This window comes from Panthera leo, chromosome B2, assembly GCF_018350215.1.
Source record: "Panthera leo isolate Ple1 chromosome B2, P.leo_Ple1_pat1.1, whole genome shotgun sequence".
In the NCBI taxonomy this organism is placed as follows: Eukaryota; Metazoa; Chordata; class Mammalia; order Carnivora; family Felidae; genus Panthera; species Panthera leo.
Window position 1 is genome coordinate 76,477,683 of NC_056683.1, and position 24,600 is coordinate 76,502,282.

The 24,600-nt window shown below is 37.2% G+C and overlaps 2 protein-coding genes across 11 annotated transcripts in view; both read right to left on the bottom strand.

Moving 5' to 3' along the window:
• The window catches only part of SNX14 (sorting nexin 14), a 77,746-nt gene extending 72,116 nt beyond the window's left edge, over positions 1 to 5,630 (bottom strand). For all 8 annotated transcript variants that reach the window (XM_042939292.1, XM_042939289.1, XM_042939291.1 and 5 more), the window contains exon 1: positions 5,369 to 5,630. In XM_042939292.1, coding sequence (XP_042795226.1) covers positions 5,369 to 5,568 — 200 coding nt within the window. In that variant the 5' untranslated portion in view covers positions 5,569 to 5,630. The remainder of the gene's footprint in view (positions 1 to 5,368) is intronic.
• Positions 5,631 to 21,068: 15,438 nt separating this feature from the next.
• The window catches only part of LOC122220147 (synaptotagmin binding cytoplasmic RNA interacting protein), a 30,467-nt gene continuing 26,935 nt past the window's right edge, over positions 21,069 to 24,600 (bottom strand). For all 3 annotated transcript variants that reach the window (XM_042939296.1, XM_042939298.1, XM_042939297.1), the window contains exon 12: positions 21,069 to 24,600. This exon is cut by the window's right edge. The gene's annotated coding sequence lies outside the window, so the exon portion shown is untranslated.

Consider the following 24,600-nt stretch of genomic DNA (forward strand, 5'->3'; position numbering starts at 1 on the left):
GATAAAGGGTTGGTATCTGAAATCTCTAAGGAACTTATCAAACTCAACACCCCCAAAAAAAATAATCCAGTGAAGAAATGGGCAAAAGACATGAATAGACACTTCTCCAAGGAAGACATCCAGATGGCCAACCGACACGTGAAAAAATGCTCAACATCACTCATCATCAGGGAAATACAAATCAAAACCACAATGAGATACCACCTCACACCTATCAGAACGGCTAACATTAACAATTCAGGCAACAACAGATGTTGGCGAGGATGCAGAGAAAGAGTTTGCATTGCTGGTGGGAATGCAAGGTGGTGCAGCCACTCTGGAAAACAGTGTGGAGGTTCCTCAAAAAATTAAAAATAGAACTACCCTATAACCCAGCAATTGCACTACTAGGTATTTATCCAAGGGATACAGCTATGCTGTTTCAAAGGGACACCTGCACCCCAATGTTTATAGCAGCACTATCAACAATAGCCAAAGTATGGAAAGAGCCCAAATGTCCGTTGATGGATGAATGGATAAAGAAGATGTGGTGTACATATGTACAACGGAGTATTACGTGGCAATCAAAAAGAATGAAATCTTGCCATGTGCAACTATGTGGATGGAACTAGAAAGTATTATGGTAAGTGAAATTAGTCAGAGAAAGACAAATATCATATGGCTTCACTCATATGAGGACTTTAAGATACAAAACAGATGAACATAGTAAAGGGAAGCAAAATAATATAAAAACAGAGAAGGGGACAAAACATAAGAGACTGTTAAATGTGGAGAACAAACAGAAGGTTACTGGAGGGGTTGGGGCGGGGGATGGGCTAAATGGGTAAAGGGCATTAAGGAATCTACTCCTGAAATCATTGTTGCACTATATGTTAACTAATTTGGAGGTAAATTAAAAAAAATAAAATTTAAAAAAAAAGAAAGAATGGCCATCATCAAAAAAACAAGAGATAACAAATGTTAGTGAAGATGTGGAGAAAAGGGAACAAGGGTTTGGTGTACTGTTGGTGGGAATGTAAATGGATACAGCCACTATGAAAAACAGTTTGGAGGATTTTCAAAAAATTAATACAACTATTTTATAATTCAGCAACTCCACTTCTGAGAATATACCCAAAGGAAACAAAAACACTAACTTAAAAAGATATCTGCACTTGCATGTTCACAGTAAAATTTTTACAACAGTCAAGATATGGAAACAACCTAAGTGTGCATCAATGGATGAACAGACAAAGAAGCTGTGGTATATATACACAAAAAGAATATTATTCAACCATAAGAAATGAAGAAATCCTACCATTTGGGATAATATGGATGGACCTTAAAGGTATTATGCTAAGCAAAGTAAGTCAAACAGAGAAAGAAAAATAGGGTATGATCTCACTTATATGTAAAATCATAAGGAAAAAAACCTCATACCATAAGACATCAGACTTGTGGTTACAAGAGGTGGAGCATAGGGGACAGGAAACTGGAGGGAGCTGGTCAAAAGGTACAAACTTTCAGGAATAAGATAAATAAGTACTAGGGATGTAATGTACACCATGATGACGATAGCTAACAATTAAACTACAATTAACTAAAACTACAACGACCTACTAGTATACATTCATTAAAATGACTAAATCCACAGACAGTATCAGACAGAACAGTCAAATGTTTTTGGCAGGAGTGAAAATTAGTATAACTACTTTGTAAAGCTATCTGGCAGTATCTACTTAAGTCAAACAAACCCATACACTATAACTAAGCATTTCCATTCATGGGCATATACCCAAAATAAATAAGTCTACCAAAATAAATATATATGAGAATATTCATAGCATTAATAATAGCCAAAAACTATAAACAAGTCAAACGCCCTTCAACAGAAGAATGGATAAACAAAGCGTGTCATATTCCCAGTGGAATACTGCACAATAACAAAAGAGACTGAAGTACTGATATACACAACAGTATGGATAAATCTCAAACACAGAGTGAGAGAAAGAAACCAGATACAAGAGGACCACATAATTACATTCATATGAAATTCAAAAACAAGCAAAACTGATCCATGGTGACTGAGGTTACTCACAAAGGTGTCTGCTGGCATGCTAGAATAAATGAGATAAAAATAACTGCCAACATTTAATAAGAGTATGTTCTATACGCTGAGCACCAATTTAAACACTTTCCATGTATTAACCACTTAGTCATCAAAATAATCATATAATGTAGGTACTAGTATTATCCCTATTTTACAGATAAGGGGACTGTGACAGGTAAAAGTTAGATCACTTATCCAAAGTCACATAACTGATTAATGGAGGAGTCAGAATCAAATTCTTACAGTCACGCTTAGGTTCAAAACTTTCACACACAACCATAAATTGCCTCAATAATTAATGAAAACTCTTAATACAATACCTGGGCCAAACAAAACACTTACAAAGTGTTAGTTAGCTATTACTACTATTACCATTATTAGTAGCATTAACTTAAAATATTCCTTAGTATAACACTCAAATACTCAATACTATGATTGCTAATTATATCTATGCTCCTACTTTTCCCTAACACTACCATAAAGGTGATATCATAAATAATTTGAAATATGTAAAGTATGTTACTCTATTCCTCCCACAAATCACTTACAACAGCCAAAAGTTATATCTATTTATCTCTCCACAGATAACATTCATAGCCTTAATTGCTATCAAAAGAAAAATTTATATACTAAACAATACTTTGAATACTTTCAAGGCTATAAGAGAAAAAGTTAATTTTGAAAAAGAGTATTATTCTAAGTTTTACCACATAGAGGTAAAGCTCCAAATCTACATACTAACCACTATAGATTTTAAACTTAAAATTTCTTTTTAAGTTATTTCTACAAACTGGTGAAATACCTGTGTAAAAATCACTTTTTGAAGGTATGCATTAAGTATATCTTCTCATTTCTTCTAATTCAATCATTATGCCCCTGGTATTTTTTATATTTTACATACACACACACATTTTTTTTTTTTAATTTCTGAATAGATGTGCCTAGTATTCCCCACTCCTAGAAGGGACCACATTTCCTTATGTAACAGTCTTCCAGAGATAGCCAAAGCATACATAAACACACGTTTATATGTACATATGAATCTACACACATATATTTTTTCAGTTTTTTAAGTTTAATTATTTATTCTGAGAGAGACAGGGAGGAGCACAGAGAGAGAATCCCAAGCAGGCTCTGCACCATTAGCACTGTGCCCAACGTGGGGCTCGAACTCATGGACAATGAGATCAGGACCTGAGCAGAAACCAAGAGCCAGATGTTCAACCGACTGAGCCACCCAGGTGCTCCGTGAATGTGCACACGTACTTTAATGAAAATCACACAATACGTTGAAAAGCACACTATATACACTGTCTTGCACCTTCCAAAGGCTTTTTCCTGTTAAAAGGGTACCTAACCATTCTTTCATTTTATTTACTTATTTAAGTAAACTGTACCCCAATGTAGGGCGTGAACTCAAGACTCTGAGATCAAGAGTCCATGCTCTATGGACTGAGCCAGCCAGGCACCACAGGGTACCTAACCATTCTTTTAGTAAAGACAGTTCTATGATGTTTAAGATCACTTTTGCTGGTTTCAACACTAACAAAGGAAAGTACCAAAAACAGTCTGAAAAAAAATTCTTTGTTTGAATAATACAAATAAAGATACAGGGTACAGATCAAATGGTATTCTATGACTTAACAACATAGAACACTAGACACTACAATTAAGTAGACAACCTCAGAAATCTAGTTCAACCTGATCCTACATGTCCTACTTTGGACACCTAAACTGACCCATCTACCGAAGGAGACAGGTTAAAAATTCCTGGACAAAAGTTAAGCACAAAAAGTTAACCTTTCATATTAAAGCTGTTAATCTAGAATACCTTCCAGATGACAGAAAGCGAAGTACTTAATAATTAATTTCCACTCTGCTAAGGATTCTTAACAGAATTCCTTTAGGTATTCCTGAAATCAAACATCTTACTATCACAATCAAATCACATTAGATCTCAAATGATATTTTCCAGTAAAATATCAATCGTTATTTAAACCTAGTATTATATAAACCCAGAGTCCACTAACAAGAAAGCAAAATGGCTAGGGAAAAAAAATCTGATCCAACCGTCACACGAAATGGTTGCCTTAGAGCAAAATTAAATAACCAAATTCCTGGTGAACGCTTTCCCATTCCTCTCTTTAGGGATCAACTACCTCGGGAAAGAGTAAGGATGCTTTCATGTTCAAAACATCAGAAAAAACATCATGTAGATACTGTTGCTGACAAGTGTCTCAGACTTCTCTCCGCCAAGAGCAAATCCGGAAATAATTTGAAGTTCTCCTCCACTACCTACTTCATCATTTCTAGAAATAGCTAACTGAAGGAAATCAGTTTTATTTCAGGGGCAGAACTTTCCGATTTCAAAGTGCCAACTGAATTTACCAATTTTAAACTTTCTGTCTTCCCTTTTCGAATATTCTAGAGATGTCAAGACAGAGACTATTTTACTTTCTGACTTCGATTCAACAAATCTTTACAATTACCCGTTTTAACCAACCACACTTTGAGGAAAGCTTCAGCTACAAGGCTGTGTGTGTGGCGCGCGCGTGCTTCGGTTGCGTGACTATGTGTATGTGTGCACACATACATGCTTATGCAAGCTGTGTGCGCACGCGCGCGCCTCAGCTGTAAGACTACATATGTGTGTGCTTTGGCCGCAAGTCTGTGTGTGCGCGCGCACTGGCTGCAAGGATGCGTGCACGACTGTGCGCGCTGCGGCTGTAAGACTGCGTGCACGTGTGCGCGTGTGTGCGCGCAGCGGCTGTAAAATCGTGTGCGTGTGTGTGCGAGTGTGCGCAGAGCGGCTCTACAACTGTGTGAGTGCGAGTGTACGCGCACGCGCGCGGTGAGAGCGAGGGGGGTCGGCCTAAAACTGTGGCTGCTACAACACCTAGAACCCTCTCGTCAGCTGACTGGACCGCCCTGCAAGGTCTCTAATTGAGACGTACATATACATTTCACTCCTCTGAAAAACAACGATGATGGAGGACCAGGTTACAAGAAACAGGTGAAAACTAGGTAAGAATCGGGGCCAGGTGTCTCAGAAGACCCGGCCTCAGGAAGGGGGGCACTGGAACGCACCCCACCCACGCTCGCACTTCCGGGCCCGGACGCTCCGCCCGGCGCCCCGAGGCCCCTCTTCCCAAGGCCTCGGAGCCGGCCGTAAGTCCCGCAGCTGCGCAGCCCGGGCGGTCTCCACACAGTGAAGCAACCCGGGCCTGCGCCTGCGGCCTCGCAGAACAGCCGCCCGCCAGCTCCCCGCTGCAGCGTTACCTGTTGAGAAGTAGGGAGGCGACGCTGAGGCAGAGCAACAGGAAGCAGAACAGCGGGTACTGGCGGCAGATCTCGCGTCCTGCGTCGAGCCGGAGCCGCTGCTTCAGCTTCTCCCCCATCGTCCGCACCCAGGGCACCATCTCCGTTTGCGTGGCTGAAGCTGTGCTACAGGTTGAGGCCGAGGTTGAGGCGACCCCCATCAACCTCCCGCGTCTCCGCCCCCGCCGACCTGGCGGCTACCCACACAGCCGCCGACCGGCGGACCGACCGCCGGCTGCAATCGCCCAAAGCCCCGCCCAAGGCCCCGCCGCGCCTGCGCGGCCTCCTCCCCCCCACCCCCTTCCCCGCCACAGCCGGCCAAGGGGACTGCCGCACGACGTGCCCGAGATCGTCACCCCTTGGAGGCCCAGCGCGTCCCGCAGCTCCTCCCTCCAGGGCAGGGTCGCGCGCCGGCCTCCCAAGGAGGGCCCGATTTCACTGGCTACTGGCCTGTTTTGGAAATCGGGGGGTAAAGTTGCAGCACCCAGTAACCTTCGCCTGTATCGCGGAGGAGAGAGAGAAGGTTGTGCCGGAGCACGGGGTAAATTACAGCCCCGAGCAGCCGCCGGACCCTGCCTGCGGGACATCCTGAGCTCGCGGGGTCCTCTGGGGACTGTAGTTTTTGTGACGCGAGCGGGCGGGGGGATGGAGTGCGTGGTCCCGGCCCTAGCCTCTCGGTGGGGACCCGTCGAGCTTTACGTGACGCCCAACAGAGAGAATGGAGTCCTTATTTGGCGGGGGCTGGGTAGGGGAGGACGCGTGAGTAAACCCTGGAATTCGGGAGTCAAACCCACCGGGCCGTCACCCCTTTGAGTGTGCATTCTGCGCGCTCACAGGCAAGGTAGAGCTCAGGTCACCATGGCCTTGCTGGTCTAATCAAAATCCAAGTGTTTGGACAAGGCAGGTTGGCAGGTTAGGTTAAATCCCTCTGGTCTCGTGGAGCTTTCGATTTAGTTAAGTCATCACATTTCTAAATTTAATATATGATTTTCCGCCAGTCGGAGAGATGCAAGAAGACATCATCGTAACAAGTAAAATTTATTTAGACGGCGCGCTAAGCACTTTCATTTAACTTTCAAACATTTACCTCATGATGTAGATACTCCAGTTTTTCCCATTTTGCAGCTAGATTACGGAGGCTAGCAAAACCGGGATTTGGAGCAGTTCTAACCCCAGAGCCGGCGCTCTACTGCTGCCTGTCATTTTTTTCTTCCTTAGGATCTTATCGTCCAAAGTGCGGAAACAGATACGTTCAGAAAGTATATATTGTTTAAATGGGGTATGTGCGGTTTCATGAATATTTTTCCATTTTACTCCAAATACAAGGACCACCTTTAATGATGCATTATTTTCCTTCAGAATGTATCGTCCCTAAACTATTCTATTAATGCTAGTTTTATTGACATAATGATTACCATTTTCTATCCTAAATTTATACACATTTCTAATAAATTTTTAAGGATTAATATCAATACAATTGCGCAAGGGTAAGAACATGATACATACTGTCAAGTTTCTTCCTAGAATGGTTTACCAATCCACAGTAGTATATAAAAGCATCCATATTTCACTGGTCCTCGTCATTAGGGATGGTTTAAACTAACATCACAATATACTCATACTGTACCATTTCTGATTAAATTATTAAAACGCCATGTAACATCACTGGAAAACTAATTGCTTTTTTTAATGTTTTGAAGTACAGAAGAAAACATTTAGTATATTAATTTCACTTCTGCAGCCTTTTAATGGTCTTTGAATGATCTAGAACCCCTTGTTTATATGAACATCCTAGGACTACACTGAAATATAAATAAAAGGTATATGTTGAATTAATCTACATGTATCTAGGGCCTACGGTGTAGTTGAGTAAAGTACTTTAATACTTGTGCAAGTTACTTTATTAAACTTTTCTGGGAAGTTATATTGCCAATCTTATTCTTTATAAAGACTTGTTCTGAATTTACTGTTCAACTTTGTACTAAGAGCCAAAACATTTAAAAAGCAAAATGTTTTGTTTTGGCTTTTTAATTTTTTTTTTTTTTTTTTTTTAGCGTTTATTTATTTTTGAGACACAGAGGGACAGAGCATGAACGGGGGAGGGTCAGAGAGGAAGACACAGAATCCGAAGCAGGCTCCAGGCTCTGAACTGTCAGCACAGAGCCTGACGCGGGGCTCCAGCTCATGGACCACGAGATCATGACCTGAGCTGAAGTCGGATGCTTAACCGACTGAGCCACCCAGGCGCCCCTAAAAAGCAAAATGTTTGATTTTCAAGTTAGCCTTAACAACATCCAACTTAAAGGTGGCTTTTCCCCCATATGACGTTATTAGAGGAAATTTTGAAATAACCTAGACAATTTAAATCTTCATATTATGTTCAGGAAAAGTAAAAACTAAAAATAAATTTCTGCTATAAGGAAAATCCACAGCTGGGGGCGCCTGGGTGGCTTATCCCTTTAAGTGTCTGACTCTTGATTTCGCCTCAGGTCATGATCTCACGGTTGTAGGATCCAGCCCTGCATCGGACTCTGGGCTGCCAGCTCGGAGCCTGCTTGGGATTTTCTCTCTCTCTCAGAAATAAATAAATGAGGGGCCCCTGGGTGGCTCAGTCGGTTAAGTGTCTGACTTAGGCTCAGGTCGTGATCTCATAGTTCATGAGTTTGAGCCCCGTGTCGGGCTCTGTGTGGACACCTCAGAGCCTGGAGCTTACTTCAGATTCTGTGTCTCCCTCTTTTTCTGCCGTTCCCCCCCTCTCAAAAACAAACGTTAAATAAATAACTTCAGAAATAAAATCCACGCCTAAAGCAAGAAAAAGAAATTTGGGTGTCTGGGTGACTCGGTTGAGCATCCCACTCTTGATTTTGGCCTAGGTCATCAGCTCACAGTTCGTGAGATGGAGCCCTGAGTCGGGCTCTGCACCGACAGTGCAGAGTGGGCTTGGGATTCTCTCCTCCCCTCTTCAGCTCTTGCACATGTGCACTCTCTCTCTCTGAAAATAAACTTAAAAAAAAAAAAAATTATGGTTGATACAGACTTCATAAAATACTCTTATTTCATTAAATGTTTTTTCTTTAACCTTGTGGTCTGTTATCAACACACACAGAGCTTTAAACTTTTTTCCCAAACTTTTATTAGAAGTTTTGAACTTAAAGCAGGAATATGGAATATCCACAATCAATCCTAATTCTGAAACCAGCTCCACCTTCTACTAGCAGTATTTTATTGAGCAAGGTTAAGTTGATCTACCTCAACCTGTGCATCCACAACTCTAAAAGAGAGATCTCTTAAGAAGTTTAAAGAGATTTAAATTGGGTGTAAAGTACCTACTAAGTGTCTTTATACAATGATTAATACAAAAATTTTCTTAAATTATTCTATCAATTTCTGAGTGTGACAAAAGCAGCCAATACCTTTATTTGGATAATAACCTAAAATCACAATGACCTAATAGGAAACAGGGTCCAGAGAGGTTCTTTGCCTGCTCTTCTAGACCTGCACTGTTCAATATAGTAGCCACTGGCCATTATCTGACTACTGAGCATTTAGAATGTGGCTAGTGCCACACTGAATAGACATGTGCTAGAAGTGTAAAGTAGACATCAGACTGCACATGAAAACAAGAATGTAAACTGAATTTTTAAAACAAATGTTAAATATTCTCAAAATAATGAGCTAAAATATTAATCTCATGTTTCTTATTTCTATAATGTGGCCACATTATTTGTAATTTTACTAAACTTCTAATGTAATTTTAAAATTACATTATGTGGCTTTCATTATATTTCTACTGGTCAGTGCTGCTCCAGACTAACATTAGCTATGGAGAGCCAGTACAATTAAATGTGTAAATTTTTTGATAAATGCCACAATTACTATGTATGCCAGGGTACATTTTCAAACTTAAGAAGTAGAAAAAAATAATTGATTATGCTTTCATCTAAAGGGCTCAAATATCAAGCTACAATAATATCTCCCATTATTTTAATGAATATTTATTGAATTAGCAAATAAATATAAGGCACTGTACTAGATGTGGTGGCAGATACAATGATTTAGGTGCATTTTTCTGACCTCCAAAGGCTTACAATCTAGTGGAGACATATCACACATGAAAATGTAGAATACATGGCATGTTTATATATAAAGGCTGTAATAGTTTTTAAAAAATGACAAGTGATGGGAAAGAAAAATTTTCAACTAGTGGGGATCTGGGAAAACAATGATTTGAGCAAAGACTAGGATTTATCTCTTTGCTTTCACTTAATATTTAGAAGTCAGGCAGCAGTAGGCAATGTTAAGTATTTAAAAGGCATCTAATTAAACCTGATTCTCCCAACTCCACCAGCACTATACAAATTGTTTATGTTGGTACAGGAGATTTAAAGATGTTGAAATACCTGAATCCCAGTTGTTTGTGGCCTACTTCACTCTGACAACCCAGAATATACACCAAATTTTAACTGTTGAGGGCCATGATCTGCATGGCGTAAGCGGATCAGGAAGAAGATAGATGAATATATAGACATTACCCCTAGGAGCCATTCCAGTCTACCCCACTCACAGATGCCTACTATAATATGGAACGTATTCTCCTGTAACAGGATTGGCATTTCTAAACCCCAGTTTCAGCCCACTATGTCTCAAAGCATCAAGTTTCATATTTTAACTTTGTGGCATTCGTGATGTTATCTTTAATGTTACATTTCATAATACCCTCTTCTCCCCACAACTTATCCCTGTGCATCAACCTCTGGATATAACATCTGTTAAAGGAACTACAGAACTGCCTTCTTCACTTCAGGAAATGTTCCTTGCCTTCCTTTTCAAAAAAGGAACTACAATGGAGACTATGTAATTCAAGGAAGAACATTAAGGGATTTTAATGGGTGGGAATTTGAGATGTTCAAAATGCAGCTATTACTTTCCTATTTAACACCCCTTTTTTGAGTGACCATGAAGTAAAACCTCCAATGGGAAGATATGAAGGACTACAACTTTATACAACCAGTGGCTCAAATAGATCCTCTCTGGATACAAAAGCTGTTTTGACCATGAAATTCTGGGAAGTCTCATGACCTTAGCACCAAACAATTTAAGCATTTACTGTTTGTCATCTTATTTCTAAACACAATGGAATAACCATTCTCTCTAACCTTTCATGGAAATGGGTCATAATTACAGAAAATGTCAATCATTTCATAACTGTTTAGAAACTAAAAATATACTGGACATCTGGATGGCTCAGTCGGTTAGAAAGTGTCCAACTTTGGCTCAGGTCATGATCTCACAGTTCATGGGTTCGAGCCCAGAGCCTTGAGCCTGCTTCAGATTGTGTCTCCCTCTCTCTCTGCCCCACCTCTGCTCATACTCTGTCTCTCAACTGTTAAAAAAAAAGTTTTTAAAGAAACTGAAAATATACTCACCTGCCTGTTGGTAAATATTAAAGACTGGAAAAGGCACTTAAATTCTAACACCATCACTATCTTGTATAAGACAGCCAATGTTTCTCTTGTCTATCTTTTAAAGTTACCTCTTAAATAAGCAAAACATTATGCCTTATGTCATATTAACTACACAGACAATGGCTTCCTTTCATAAAAAGAAAAATGCTACCTATATCCAGGTGTTTAAATATAGCTTTTAACTGACTTCAGTAACTTCTGAAAGTATTTTTGGAAAGGCTTTGCCATCCTTCCCCTTACCTCTAGGTAGGCTATTCACTAAAACAGAAAAACAAATTTTCATATGGTACTTATAAACCACTATGCAAGTATGCTTGGTTCAGAATGGTGAAAATCACTAATATTGGTACTTCAGTTCTAATTCTAAGGTTGCTACCAAAGAAAATCAATTTTTATCTTTACTAAAAAAGAAGCTATTTTAGTAACCTGATTGTAGTTCTAAGAACATAGAGTTCACGGTGGATGGCTGGCTCAGACTGTAAAGCACGCAACTTTTTTTTTTTTTTTTTTTTAGAGAGAGAGCACAAGCTGCAGGGAGACGGGCAGAGGGAGAGAGAGAACCCCAAGCAGGCTCCACACCCCATGGAGCCCAACATGGGGCTTGATCCCATGATCCTGGGATCATGATCCAAGCCAAAATCAAAGGTCAGACACTCAACTGACTGAGGAACCCAGGCGCTCTGAGCATATAACTCTTGATCTTGGGGTCATGAGTTCAAACCCCACCCTGGACATAGTTTACTTAAAATAAATGCTCTTTTAAAAATAGAAATCTTGACTAATAAGGTAATCTTGGAAATTTTTATTGGAAAATTTTCCCTATATATTGAAAGGCAGTTACCATTTAAATTTAGGTTTCCTTAAATTTATAGGTTTAACATGAACACAAGACTTTAAAACAATCTGAATTTCAAGCACTGCTTATACTCAATTGTGTTAAGTTTGAGATATATCCTTACTTATTCAACGTAACTAAGAACTCTGTACCAGATGTCCTATTTACAGTTCTATTAACTTCTATTTTCAGTTAAAATAATAATAAAACAGATTAGCTCACTTTATTTCTTGGGGCTAAGATGAAATCTCCAAGAAATATCCCTATCTAAAATCCTTTTAATGTCCTAGGTTTTCACACATTGATAGCACATCATATATTATTCTTAAATTGGCTTAATCCTATTTATTGAATCAGCCCTGCCAAATTTCATAGCTTTGCTTTCTTCTAGTGTAAACCATCATATGAAATTGTTACTGATCATGGTGGAGGATGGGAAATTGCAATTAACACATATACTGTTAACAGTGAATTTGAAGAGTAGCAGCAATACTGAATAGAAAATAATCCTGAAGATTCTTCCTGTAATTACAGAGTACAGAAATATCAGATTTTCAAATGTGGTCAGATGTTTTAAAACCATGGTTTTGCTCCTTAAGTTACCTTTAAGCAGAGGTTGATAAATTTTGGTTTTTGACTTCTATAGCTAAGTTACAAACCCATAACACAAGGAAGAAAAATTAGCTAGTAGACTTATTTACACCCCAGAAAAGCCACAGGCAGGACTTTTATCTTGGTGTTCTCTTGTTTATGTTCCTCAGGGGTACTTTGTTGATAGTTTTAAAGTACCTAGAGCAAGAAGACTTTACTCTTTTGGCCTAAGTGGATTTTTGAGGGGTTGGCTGGAGGTGGAACACAACGAAAAGGTGAAGTGAAGGGCACCTAGCTGGGTCAGTCGCTGGAATGTGCAAATCTTGATCTCAGGGTTGTGGTTTGAGCCCCCACATAGGGTGTAGAGTACTTGGATCAAATGTAGCTGGATGTGAAAAGAGAAATTAACAGGACACATTAACTGACAGAGCAGAGCACTCTGTGTTGTTGCACATAACACAGAGAATCCAGCCTGGACAGTAAAACAGGAATCCACATAAGATGTGATATGAAGCCATGAATGTAGATGAGATCAAGAAGACAAGTACAGATGAAAAAAGGGAAATAAGGACAGATAAGAACGAGGTGGTCAGAGATTAGAGAACCAGCAAAGTGCCAAAAAAAGACTTTTCAAAGATTCAATGTAACAAATGACTTAGAGGGTAAAGTTTTGTTTTAAGTGTATTTTGAGAGAGTAGGCATGTGAGTGGGGAAGGGGGGGGAGGGGGAGACAGAGAGAGAGAGAGAGAGAGGGGCAGAGTCCTAAGCAGGCTCCGTGCCGACATGTTAGCGCAGAACTCGACATGGGGCTCAATCTCACAACTGTGAGATCATGACCTGAGCTGAAACCAAAAGCCAGAGGCTTAACCTACTGAGCCACCCAGGCACCCCAAGGTTAAAGCTTTTTAAAAAAATGTTATTTTCATATCAGGCTACTGGTGTCCTGTGAACAGCTCTTTAAAAGAGAGGAGAGAGGAAAATCAACCTAAAGGAGTATCATCCCAAAACTGCCAAGCTACCTAGGAAAATGTGGAATAAAATGCCTTTATCCTAATAATGTAAAACGCATGGTTTCAACCTAAAGAGAGTTTACTGGGGCAGGGAGCTGTGGGAGGGGATTTGCTGGTGCTTAGAATCCTTATGCTATTTTGGATTGATTATATGCTAACCCTATAATTTTGAGAAAACATTTGAGCTATTAGTAATAAATCATATTTCAGAGATTGGATTAGCACTTAGACTACCTTTTATTTCCTAATCAGGTTCATTTATATTAGTATTATACCAATTGAATTTTGCCTAGAACTATGTAACTAAGGGACTTGAGATAAACGAACACTAATTCTAAAGATTAAAAAAGTTACTACCACAGGGGCGCCTGGGTGGCTCAGTCAGTTAAGCATCCAGCTCTTGAATTCAGCTCAGGTCAGGATGTCGATGTATATGGGATCGAGCCCACATTGGGCTCTAGGCTGACAGCACAGAGCCTGCTTGGTATTCTCTCTCCTGCTCTCTGCCCCTCCCCCACTCACACATGAACCCTCTCAAAAAAAAAAAAAAAAGAAAAGAAAAAAGTTACTACCACAAAGGGAGAACCATATTGCTCAAATATTAGTTGACATCTACATTACTCAGACTGATTTCCACCTAGTGCAATATTAACACTAATTTAGAGAGTCGAGGTAACTTCAATAATGCTCTGTGAACTATATGGGCTTGATACAATTTTCTTCTTCCGAATATACAGGTTCCAATGTTTCCTTAACTGCAAGAGAAATAAGCATCCTACTTACTCCCCTCAAAGAATAATAACTAAGTTATCACAGATGTTCCAGAAAATGTTCATACATGTAAGCTATTACACGTTGATTACAGTATGAATTGTCTTTTAATGTAACACTTTATATTTTGTGAAACTAAGTCTTCACAAAAGTATGTCTTCACAAAACTATGAATGCAAAGAAACAGAAAATCCTTTAGGCAGAATGTTACCAGAAACATAAGCTGTACCTTATAGAATGTTGAGAGACAGAAAAATACCAAAATATAATCTTTTCACCCAGGACCAAAGAGATTATATTGTGTTTGCACATAGTTCCCTCATTAAATGCCTCAATGATTAGGAAAAAATATTTTTATTATTGTTTTCACCTAGAACTATTAGGAAACTAAAAAGTATTTAAATCATTGAAATTGTGACTGTATTAATGCACACAAATTTGGTTGAGCAATCTATACACACACACACATCAGGCTTAGTAGAATGGGGAAGCCATAGGAGATTAGCATGCCTTATGTCCATTAATGAATGGGTCTAGGTATATTAGTTAATAAGATTTATTTTCTTCTTCAGTTTCCTGGGGTATGTGCATGTGTTTCCAGATACTACTATTGCCATTAAAAATTAGCTAAGATTTCTGGTACCAAAAATTTCAAGTCAGTTTCTCCCTTGGTATTTAATATAAAACTTAATGTTTTAATACCTGGAAGCAGTCCTTAAGAACAGCTAAAATGATCTAAGATGTTCAAATTGCCTTTATGTGGAAAAATTTTAAAGGACTTAGACTGGAATCAGCAAAGAGTATATGACGAAAGTCATTATTTCCACAACCAGATTAACATGGATTCTCATCAAATCTGGGTATGGTAGGTTTGAGAAATCTCTACCAAAATAAAGAATGTAGTCACATTACCAGGTAAAATAGCATACATGAAGGTAGCTGTGTTAAATATAAATGGAAAAACAAAATGCTGCACAATGGGTTTCGTTTTAAATGTTCAGAAATTAAATACTAAAACAAAACCTATTTTACTATTCCCAAAGGTTTTTCAAAATACTCTGCGTTGTCCAGTCAAAAATGTCACTAAATTTTCATGTTTAGTCACAAAATGTCTTCTATGTACCCTTTTAACATGCTAGGTGATGTTCTCTTTTCCAGTAAGATTTATTCAAACTTCCCCTGGACAGTTTATTTTAAACAAGCCATCAAAATGAACGTGGTAATACAGATTAAGATGGTTTCTTCTAATAAATTCAAAATAATGTACACATATTGTTGTATTTTACTACCCAGATCCATTTAAAAGTAGCACTTTTTATACTAAGTTGCACATTTTAGGTACAAACGATGTAGAACTGAGGCTCATATTAATTTTTTGCTTACAAGGATACAAGAAACAGGAGCCATTTTTCTTGAGAGGAGTGGGAAGGAAAAGGCAAGACCTCTGCGTAACAAGTAAAAGAAGATATTTAAGCAGTTGAAGGTTATAAAGCTGCTTTGAGGGTCTAACCACCTCCTCACAGCAAATAATCTGCCTGGAAGGAGTCAAAACTCCTGCAATCAGGCACTCTTCTTTCAGGCATGAGGGGGTACCTTGCCTGCCTGCCTGCTCCCAAGGAAGCTAAAAATAAAGCATATGTTTTTCTCATATGCACAGCACATAGTTAGGTCGGTGAACAGGCATAGTACACCAGTCTACTTTTATCAAATCCTTCTTTCATAAAGAACCGCCAAACATTTGAGAAAAATTAGAAAAAGTAAATAACTAAAGTGAGCTAATATTTCAATGCATCCTGTAACTGGTCACTTTTTAAAAAACCTTTAAAATTCAAGAATGAGAAAGATAGTCTATATATAAAATAAAAACAGACTGCTCTGTTGGTCAAACTTAAAGTCAGTGTATGCTCTGGAAGAGGGAAAAATAAAAGGTAGTATTTCTTATAAAGTATAAAAAGCTACAGTGACAAATGAAAAAAATAGCTTAAATATAAGAGAAATCAATGCAGTACAATTCTTCCAAACCAAGCTCCAAAAAAGCAGAAAAACTGAAAAAGCTGAAAAACAAAATTCTCAGCAACAAAATAACTCTTAAGTCTTCCAGTTAAAAAGCAAAATAAATGAAAACCTATGCAGTCTCATCAAACCTTAGAAAACGAAGCTAAAAAAAATCTGAATGTGTAAGAAAAAAAATTACCTACAAAGCAAGCACTGCATTCGAATCAAGACTATTATAACACAGGGCGGGGCGCCTGGGTGGTTCAGTCAGTTGAGTGTCAGACTCCTTTTTTTAAATTATTTAACATTTATTCATTTTTGAAAGAGCATGAGCTGTCAACACAGAGCCCGAGGCAGGGCTCAAACTCATTAACTGTGAGATCACGACCTGAGCTGAAGTCTGACTGAACCATCCAGGTGCCCCAAGTGTCAGACTCTTGATTTTGGCTCAGGCCATGATCTCATGTTCATGGGATCAAGCCTTACACCAGGCTTTGCACAGACAACGCAGACCTGCTTGAGATTCTCTCTCTCCCTCTCTGCCCCTCCCCCACTCATTCTCTCTCAAAATAATTAAAAAGAAAAAAACTGTTATTACACCAAATAATGGAGCAGTACCTCCAAAGTTCTGATGGAAAAGGATAGTGCAGCTAGAATCCTATGTCCAAACTGTCAACCAACAGTGAGGGTGAAACATTTTCCAGTGTGCAAGACGGTTTGCAGTTCATGTAACCTTTCCTGAAAATATTACCAGAGAACATATTGCAGCAAGAACAAAAGGGAATCTAAGAGGAAGCAATGGAACCTAAGAAAAGTGGAGTCCAGCAATGGAATGGAAAAAAAAAAAAAAAAAAGAAAAAAAAAAGAATCCTAATATGACAGTAGTACACAGCACTAAATATGATTAAATAGCAAAACAGCTTATAAAAAGAAAGGTAATTAGAAACTCAAAAAAAAAAAAAAAAATCCAAGTCATGGTTTGTATTTTAGCTATGGCATGAATCCAAATAAAGGAACATTAAAAGAATTCATTTTATTTCTACCTTAGAATTTTGCCTTCCCAAGGACACAAATTTTATCAAAATAGGGTTATCTATGAATCTAAATACATTACCATTATAAATGCTACGTTTTGTCTATCTTCAGTCTAGAGGCAAAATAAAAGATAACCTGTTATAAAGTGCCGTAAATCTGAAAAATGATAGCAGGAACCGGGAGAGGAAGGAAAAGTAATAAAATATCGAGGGGCTCCTAGGTGGCTCAGTAGGTTAAGTGTCCAATTCTTGATTTAGGCTCAGGTGGTATCTCACAGTTCATGTTTGCAGACAGTGGGGCCTGCTTGGGATTCTCTCTCCCTCTCCCCTGATTGTACTAGCTCTCTCTCAAAATTTTTTAATGAACTTAAAAAATAACATATTGAGTGTGCTTCTTTATATAGTGAGGATCAAACAGATACTAAAATTGGTATAAGTAGAGGCTTAAGTGTAGTTTGAGTAATAAAGGTAATCAACTGAATTTAAAATAGTTCGGCAAAAGAATAGAACTAGTTTAAGCTAAACTCCTCACAAGGGGTAACTACTACCTAAATTTAGTAATTAAGAGAGATGTGTTCCCTTTGCCCCTATCCCCCACTCATGCTCTTAAAAGGAAAAAAAAAAAAAAAAAAAAAAAAAGCGAGAGAAACAGTAACCACTATATAAGAACTACAGAAGGGGTCCTGTCTGTAAATTGGATGGTGTGAGGAGATGCAGACTTTCTGTGCTATCTGAATGCTATTTCATATGCTGCACTAGCTCCTGCTTTCCAGGTATAACTCTTATACAATTCAGCTAAATTATCAACTAAGTATATACAACACCTTTCTCCACTACTCAAAGTAGGAGATACAGTATCATATGAGATGCCTTAAATTCAGAGCCTCTGTTTTTAAGTGATTTAACTTCAACAATCTACCAACTGAAAGGTAAATACAATTATTCATATGCATGCAACCAATCATTGCTCATTATTGTAAAATATAGTAAGTAGCGATTAGTTAGAAATACCTGTGTTTTTTTTAATTAAAAAAACTGTTTTCAAGACTTTCACTTCAGGTTAGCCTTCATGCTTTTCTCAGGTATAATCACTTATCCTCTCTAAAGTACTCTGCAAAACAAGCCTAAACAAATTTTACAGACTTAAAACCAACTATACTTCATGAGCAAAACAAGAATTCAATCTTTAAGTATTCCTTCCTCATAGAGGTTTGTAGTTGGAATGCTGTTTCATTCAGCAACCTGGAATTAAGCTAAAAATCAACATAAAGGAAAAATTGCTGAGCTGGGTTATAACTTCAATACTTAAAAAAAAAAAAAAGCAGTCTTTATATATATCACAAGGCCAACTGTTCCCTTAACTTCCAATTTTGATTTTTTTTTAATGTCAGATGTACAATTTAAATGTGAATCTTCATGATCTCAATTTACTTAAAACATTAGCATTACATGTTCATTTTAAAAAGCTTTCTAATGTATATTCAGTGGTTCCAAATTTTTATTCCTTTTTTCAAGTTAGCAAGCCATAATTAAGCCTAATTCAGCAAATAAACTAAATTTCTACCAAACCGAAAAATATTTAACTATTTTTAAGTGCCTAACCCCTCTGAGTCAGATTTCCCTGCCCTGGAGGAGCTTCCATTCTAAGAGGCAAAAGAAACCATAAAGAGAAGAAATTGAGTTAACTTCAAAGAATAAGTAGCACTGGTAATTTAAACAGACTGATAAAAAGACACTTGGCCCAGATAAACTGAAGTAACTACAATTATGTCCTGCTGGGGCCCTAACTATGGCTGATGCTGTCCTAAGTGCTAAATGGATCCTCAGGAAACCAAGAGATCAACTAACATTTCCTGATATAATTTTAGAATGTTTTTTTCATCATTATTTTAATTCTATTTTATAAAGGAATCTGAAGCTGGGTTCCTAAAGAAAAAAGTACCTGTCATTAGTGTTGAAAGATTTTTAAGAATTCAATTTGTGCAAATTCATGGGGATTTTAACTATTTCAAGAAAAAAGCAAGGGAAATATTTTTTTCAAAACTACATGTACTGCATTTGCATGTGGCTGCAGAGAATTAAAAAGCGTATCTACCAATTTTCATAGATGACCTTTGACATACTGTTCATTACTTTTGGTTTTCCTACAAACTCCTTCCAAATATTGACAATATATCAAGATACACAATTAGTATATATACTTTTGAAGTATTTCACATGTTAAGGAAATTAAAGCAATTTCAGAAGCCTAATTCCTGAGCCTTCCAATTAAAGCAACATAAACACTAACATATTAAAGACACCTGAAAAATGAAGTCATAAGGGGGTGCCAGGCTGGCTCAGTCAGTAGAGAATGTGACTTGGGTTTGTGAGTTTGACCCCAGAGTTGGGTGTAGAGATTACTTAAAATCTTAAAAAAAAAAAAAAAAAAAAGTGTTTTTACTCATGATATAAAACAGATGCATAGTTTTACTTTGTGTTCAAATGATGCAGTACTGACATTTTCTAATTCCCATAGGAAAAAACTGGGACACCTAAATTCAAAAGCAGTATTATATCACACAAATGACATAATTATTCAGATTTCCTTTACCTCATTTGAACTTAACAGCATTAAAAGAGCCACATCACATCAGATGTAATGTTAGAACTCTTCTGGTATGTTGCAGGTTTCTACACTTAGACCCGATTTTGAAATCTAAAGACTCTTCTACAGATTTTATATCATGAACAAGCCCATATCCTTTAATCGGTGGTAACAGCCTGTCTACATCAAAAACCCTTGTCTTTACCCTGAAGTAAAACTTGGCTGTAGTTCATAAATGATAGAAGATACTGATCTCCTTAGGTATCCTAAAATTCTCTCCAAAACAGTATTTTGTCACAACAATCTTTTCAGAATACAGACTGAAAGCCTAAATCAATCAATGACACTTAATGAACATTGCAGATAACTGCCTTTAAACTCCCCTCAGATTAGAACTTATTTGAAACCACTTTACAACGTGAAAAATCAGATATTCACTGAATCCTGTAAATTATTCTAAAATGTGTTAAAAACACATTCTAGGAAACACTTGGAAGACACTAATTTCCAAAACAGTTTAAGATTTCTTCCTTACCCAAGTCTTATTCAGCAGTCTTGATTTCAACAAAAAAGTACTAGTTTGGTCTCTGCACAGGCAGTCAAATAAAGCAACATAAATTGTTTTTAAAATGCTCTAGCAGTATTTTTCAGGTATAAAACTTCCATGACTGCCCTGAAAAGACAAAAGCTTCTTTTCACTAAATATTAGCACAAATCTTGGTTATCCTAAATACAAACTAAAATCCACATGAAGTGACCTACTAAAGCAATTTTTGTCCAGATGAAGTGGCAAAACTACCACTACCTGCCCCCACCCTCCAAGAAATTCTAGGGCTATGAACCAAACCCTTCCAATGTATTTACAAGTTCCCCATTCTTTGATGATTTGCCATCCTAGCTTAATGGAACCCATTTTAAGCTGAATTCACCTTCCTAGATGTGCAACATTTTATTAAAACAGATCATTTGTTCACTCCACTCTCCTGATTCACTTGCAACCTGAATCATTTCCAACCCTTCAGAGAAAGATGGTGATAGAGAATGGAAGAACACTGCATGATAGGGTATGTTCCCAGAAAACCAGAACCAAATTACCATTAACTTCTTCATTGAGTCCACTGGCATGTGTGTGACCACAGAATATTTTCACCAAGTAAGTGAAGACCAACACTCTATGTTTACATCTCCCCATCATGTGCTTGAATTAGGGATCTTGGGGCATCTTTTTTTTACCATTGGCTAGTCACTTTGCATGTATAATCAAAAGGCGAAGAGCTCTAAAGATTCCAAGTGTCTATTCACAAGCTGTTAAGTGAAAAAAGATGAAATGGAGGACACCCACAATAATTCTTGGACTCCTGGAGATCCTAAGACATGCTACAAAAATAGGTCTTTATTCTTAGGAAAATATAGTCAGAGCTAGCTTCCTTATGCTATACATAAAATCTTAACATCAGAGGCAGTACAGATAGTACAGATAGTTTTTGAACTGATCTCCAAACAAGCACAAACCCACTACGTTTAAAAGAACAGGTAAGTTGAGGTTTTTGGCAAAAGACAGTACTTCACACATCTAATCCAAATCAAAGAGCCTGCAGACAGTTGTTTTCAGTGAGATGAAAGGAATGAAATAAATATAAATTCTATGGATAAATAAATGTAAGAGACAATTTAAATAAGCTAAGAGAACTAATATTTCTTTTAAATAAAAGTACTAGTCAGGTACAAGCTTTTGTTTCTCAATGCCAGACTTCTAAATGTTTATCAGACTACTGTTAAAATATTAAAAACCTAATCCTGGACCAGAGCATTAGTTATAATACTGTTTTGCATTCATAAAAAAGATGGTTTTTCCAACTGAATGCTTCTGGTCCTGAAAAATATTTTATGTATATTACTGAAGGCAGACTGTGGTGCTAATAGAACTTATGTCTTAAGTACTTTTTAAAAAAGTGACAGACCAAAAAGTCCATCTATTACTTTGCCCACAGTTAAAAATGTCTTTGAATATTGGTTTATAATTAGCATCTTAAGAAAAGTAGTGGCATGCCCTATTGAGTGGTATCACTGAGTAAATGCTACACTTTAAAACATCATCCTCACAAGTCTGTTCATTTTATGTATTGTTAAAGTTTTTTATTCATTCATTTTATACCCACCAATCAATTCCTATGGTCAGATAAAAATTTGGTTTTATGGAATACATCACTGGGGAGAAAATGGTCATGGTGGGTATTAGGAATCTGAACAGTCATTTACTCTAGGGTTAGCTCCTTCTCCTAAATGCATGAAGTCTTCTACATTTAATTTCTCCCCTTAAAATAGAAACATGTCTTACTCTATAATAACAAGGTGATCTTTTGCTGTTTCTGATCAACAGTGACTTTGGCTTAGCAGTCAAAAAAAGCTGCCCTGCATGTGACAATTTTGTCCATCTAGCATGTATTCATCCTGGTTTTAAGTCTTCCCAAATATATACAATACCCGAGATCACCCCATCAATCCATTCCTATTAAGTTCCTATTTTATCATGAGGAAATGTTTGTATTTTGTCAAATCAGATTTGCAATTGATAAATTTCTCATGATGCTACAACCACCATCATGAGTGTGCAACCGCTCTTTTTTGTGCTCAACCCCCACTTCATATCTAGTATCTGATTTAATTGCAATGGCTGAAAATCTTCCACAAAAAGCATGTTTGGGAAAATATACAGAACACAATTTTCTCACAAAGCAAATTTCTGAAAACTGATTAACTGAATTGATGATCACTTTTGATTGCCAAGTAGTCTGCAGAAACAAAATCTTGCGTCTGTTTAGGTAACTCAAGTTTTCTTGTTTAACAATCAGAATGCTTTAAGGATACATTTTTCACCCCAAGGAAGGGACTTGACTCTTGGATTTAAGACCCATTCCTTGACAATATATACAAAATTTGACTTGTTATCTGTCCATTCTTTGAAGCTGTCAAAGCCAAGAACCCATAAACAAATCACAAATAGCAATAACCTACATTAGTTAACATTCCCCTTTTAACAGGTTGACATTTTTACTAAAGGATTAGTTATTTTTGCATTTCCATTTCTCATATCCCATGACATTCCATATAAATTGCATTATTGCTTTATAGGCCACACAACATTCAAAAGTATGTTTATATGCATTGCCTGTTTTCCTTGATCTCTTATTGATAAGAGTTTGATGCTGATTTTACTACAGAAATTTAAGTTTGAAAATACCAGTTAGTATTTCTTCTCAGAACTTAATTGTTCACATCACTAATCACTACATGCATATTTAGCTCTGATTATATTGCTCAAAAACTGCACCCATTATCAGAACAGTGCAAATGATATTTAATTTTAAAAGTAATTATAATGGCTTGAATTCAAAGTTATTCAAATGAACACTGTCAAGTAATTTCACTTGAGCGTGTATAGATTTCATCACCACTGTTTACATTACCCATCAATTCCTTACAATTTCTTTTTATCATCAGTTTTCCCTCCCAAATCCCCAAACTAAGAATGCCAAATAGTCTTGGAAACCCACAGCTCCATAGTTTAATGTTTTCTTAAGAACACATTTGTGAACTCACAAAAATGTTCATCTTTCAACTCTGACAATGCAGTTCTTACTTAAGTCAAACAAACCCATCCTAAAATCCCAACAAATAATTCTGAGAATTAACTTAAACACCTTGACAGTGTCCCTTAAAAAAGGGTATGACAGTAAAGTGCCAATAGGCATGGCAATGACCTCTTTGATGGGATCATTTAATTCCTTGGAACTGGGAAACGCCAGCACCAAAGATTACACTGAGATTCAATTTTACTGAAGGCTACATTTAGTTTACCCACTTTCCACAACCTATTGTACTCATATGTTAGAATGAAATGTAAATGTTTTGTGTAGCCCTCAAACTTACACTAAGATTTGAAAGAGATGTACTTTAAAAAAGCACGGGGTAATATATAAAATCAGTGGCAGAAAGTTTCATTAAGCACCAGGAACTAATTTTTGTCACCCCATACTCATTTTGTAGGTAAGTTTCAATAACCGGCAAGGCACATTTACATATATTCCAATGAATACTTATTGACAAATTTTAAATTACACTCTATGTCCCAGCTATCCCAGTAACTGACATACAACATACTAAAATGGTTTATTAAGGTAACATAAAAAAACCAATTAATGTGAAACATACAGGCTATTGGCAACCACTATTCTAAAATTATGTAAGTACAAATAAACATACTGAAATGTGTGCAATTCTAAGTTTTTAAACCAGAATATTTCTACACTAACACACATTTATATTAATGACACATAAAAAAAATAAAAACTTTATTACAAAAATAAGTTACACTCGCCTCCAGCTTACAGTATAAAACAATTTTATTTGCAGGAATGCAAAATGATTGTTTGCCATGAGCATTTTGAACATATGACATGTCTAATTTTGTTAAATTTGCATTTACTGGGGGAACTGGTGTGTATAAAACCTTAATTAAGTATAATAAGCTCTGATCTTCATCGTGGTGCCTATTGGGTATGTGATATAACTGCAGTATCCCTTTGGGGAAGGGGAAAAGGGATTTCTTTATACCAAGTCCTAATTAAATTATAATTTCACTTTTGACTTTAAGCTATCAATTTAGGACTTGGCAAAAAATTTTGAGGGTGATTCAATAGAGGATGCTTCACCACTGAACACTCACTGTCATCAAGGTGCTTTAGAAAATTAAAAACATAGCACAAATGATTGTACTCTATTCTACAAGTTATCATGACCTGCATAAGAAATGGAAAGCTGATTCACATTTTTGCAGTGATCAGCAATAAGAAATGCACTAATGAAACATACCTTTTACCTAAAAAGCTAAACTACAGCCATATA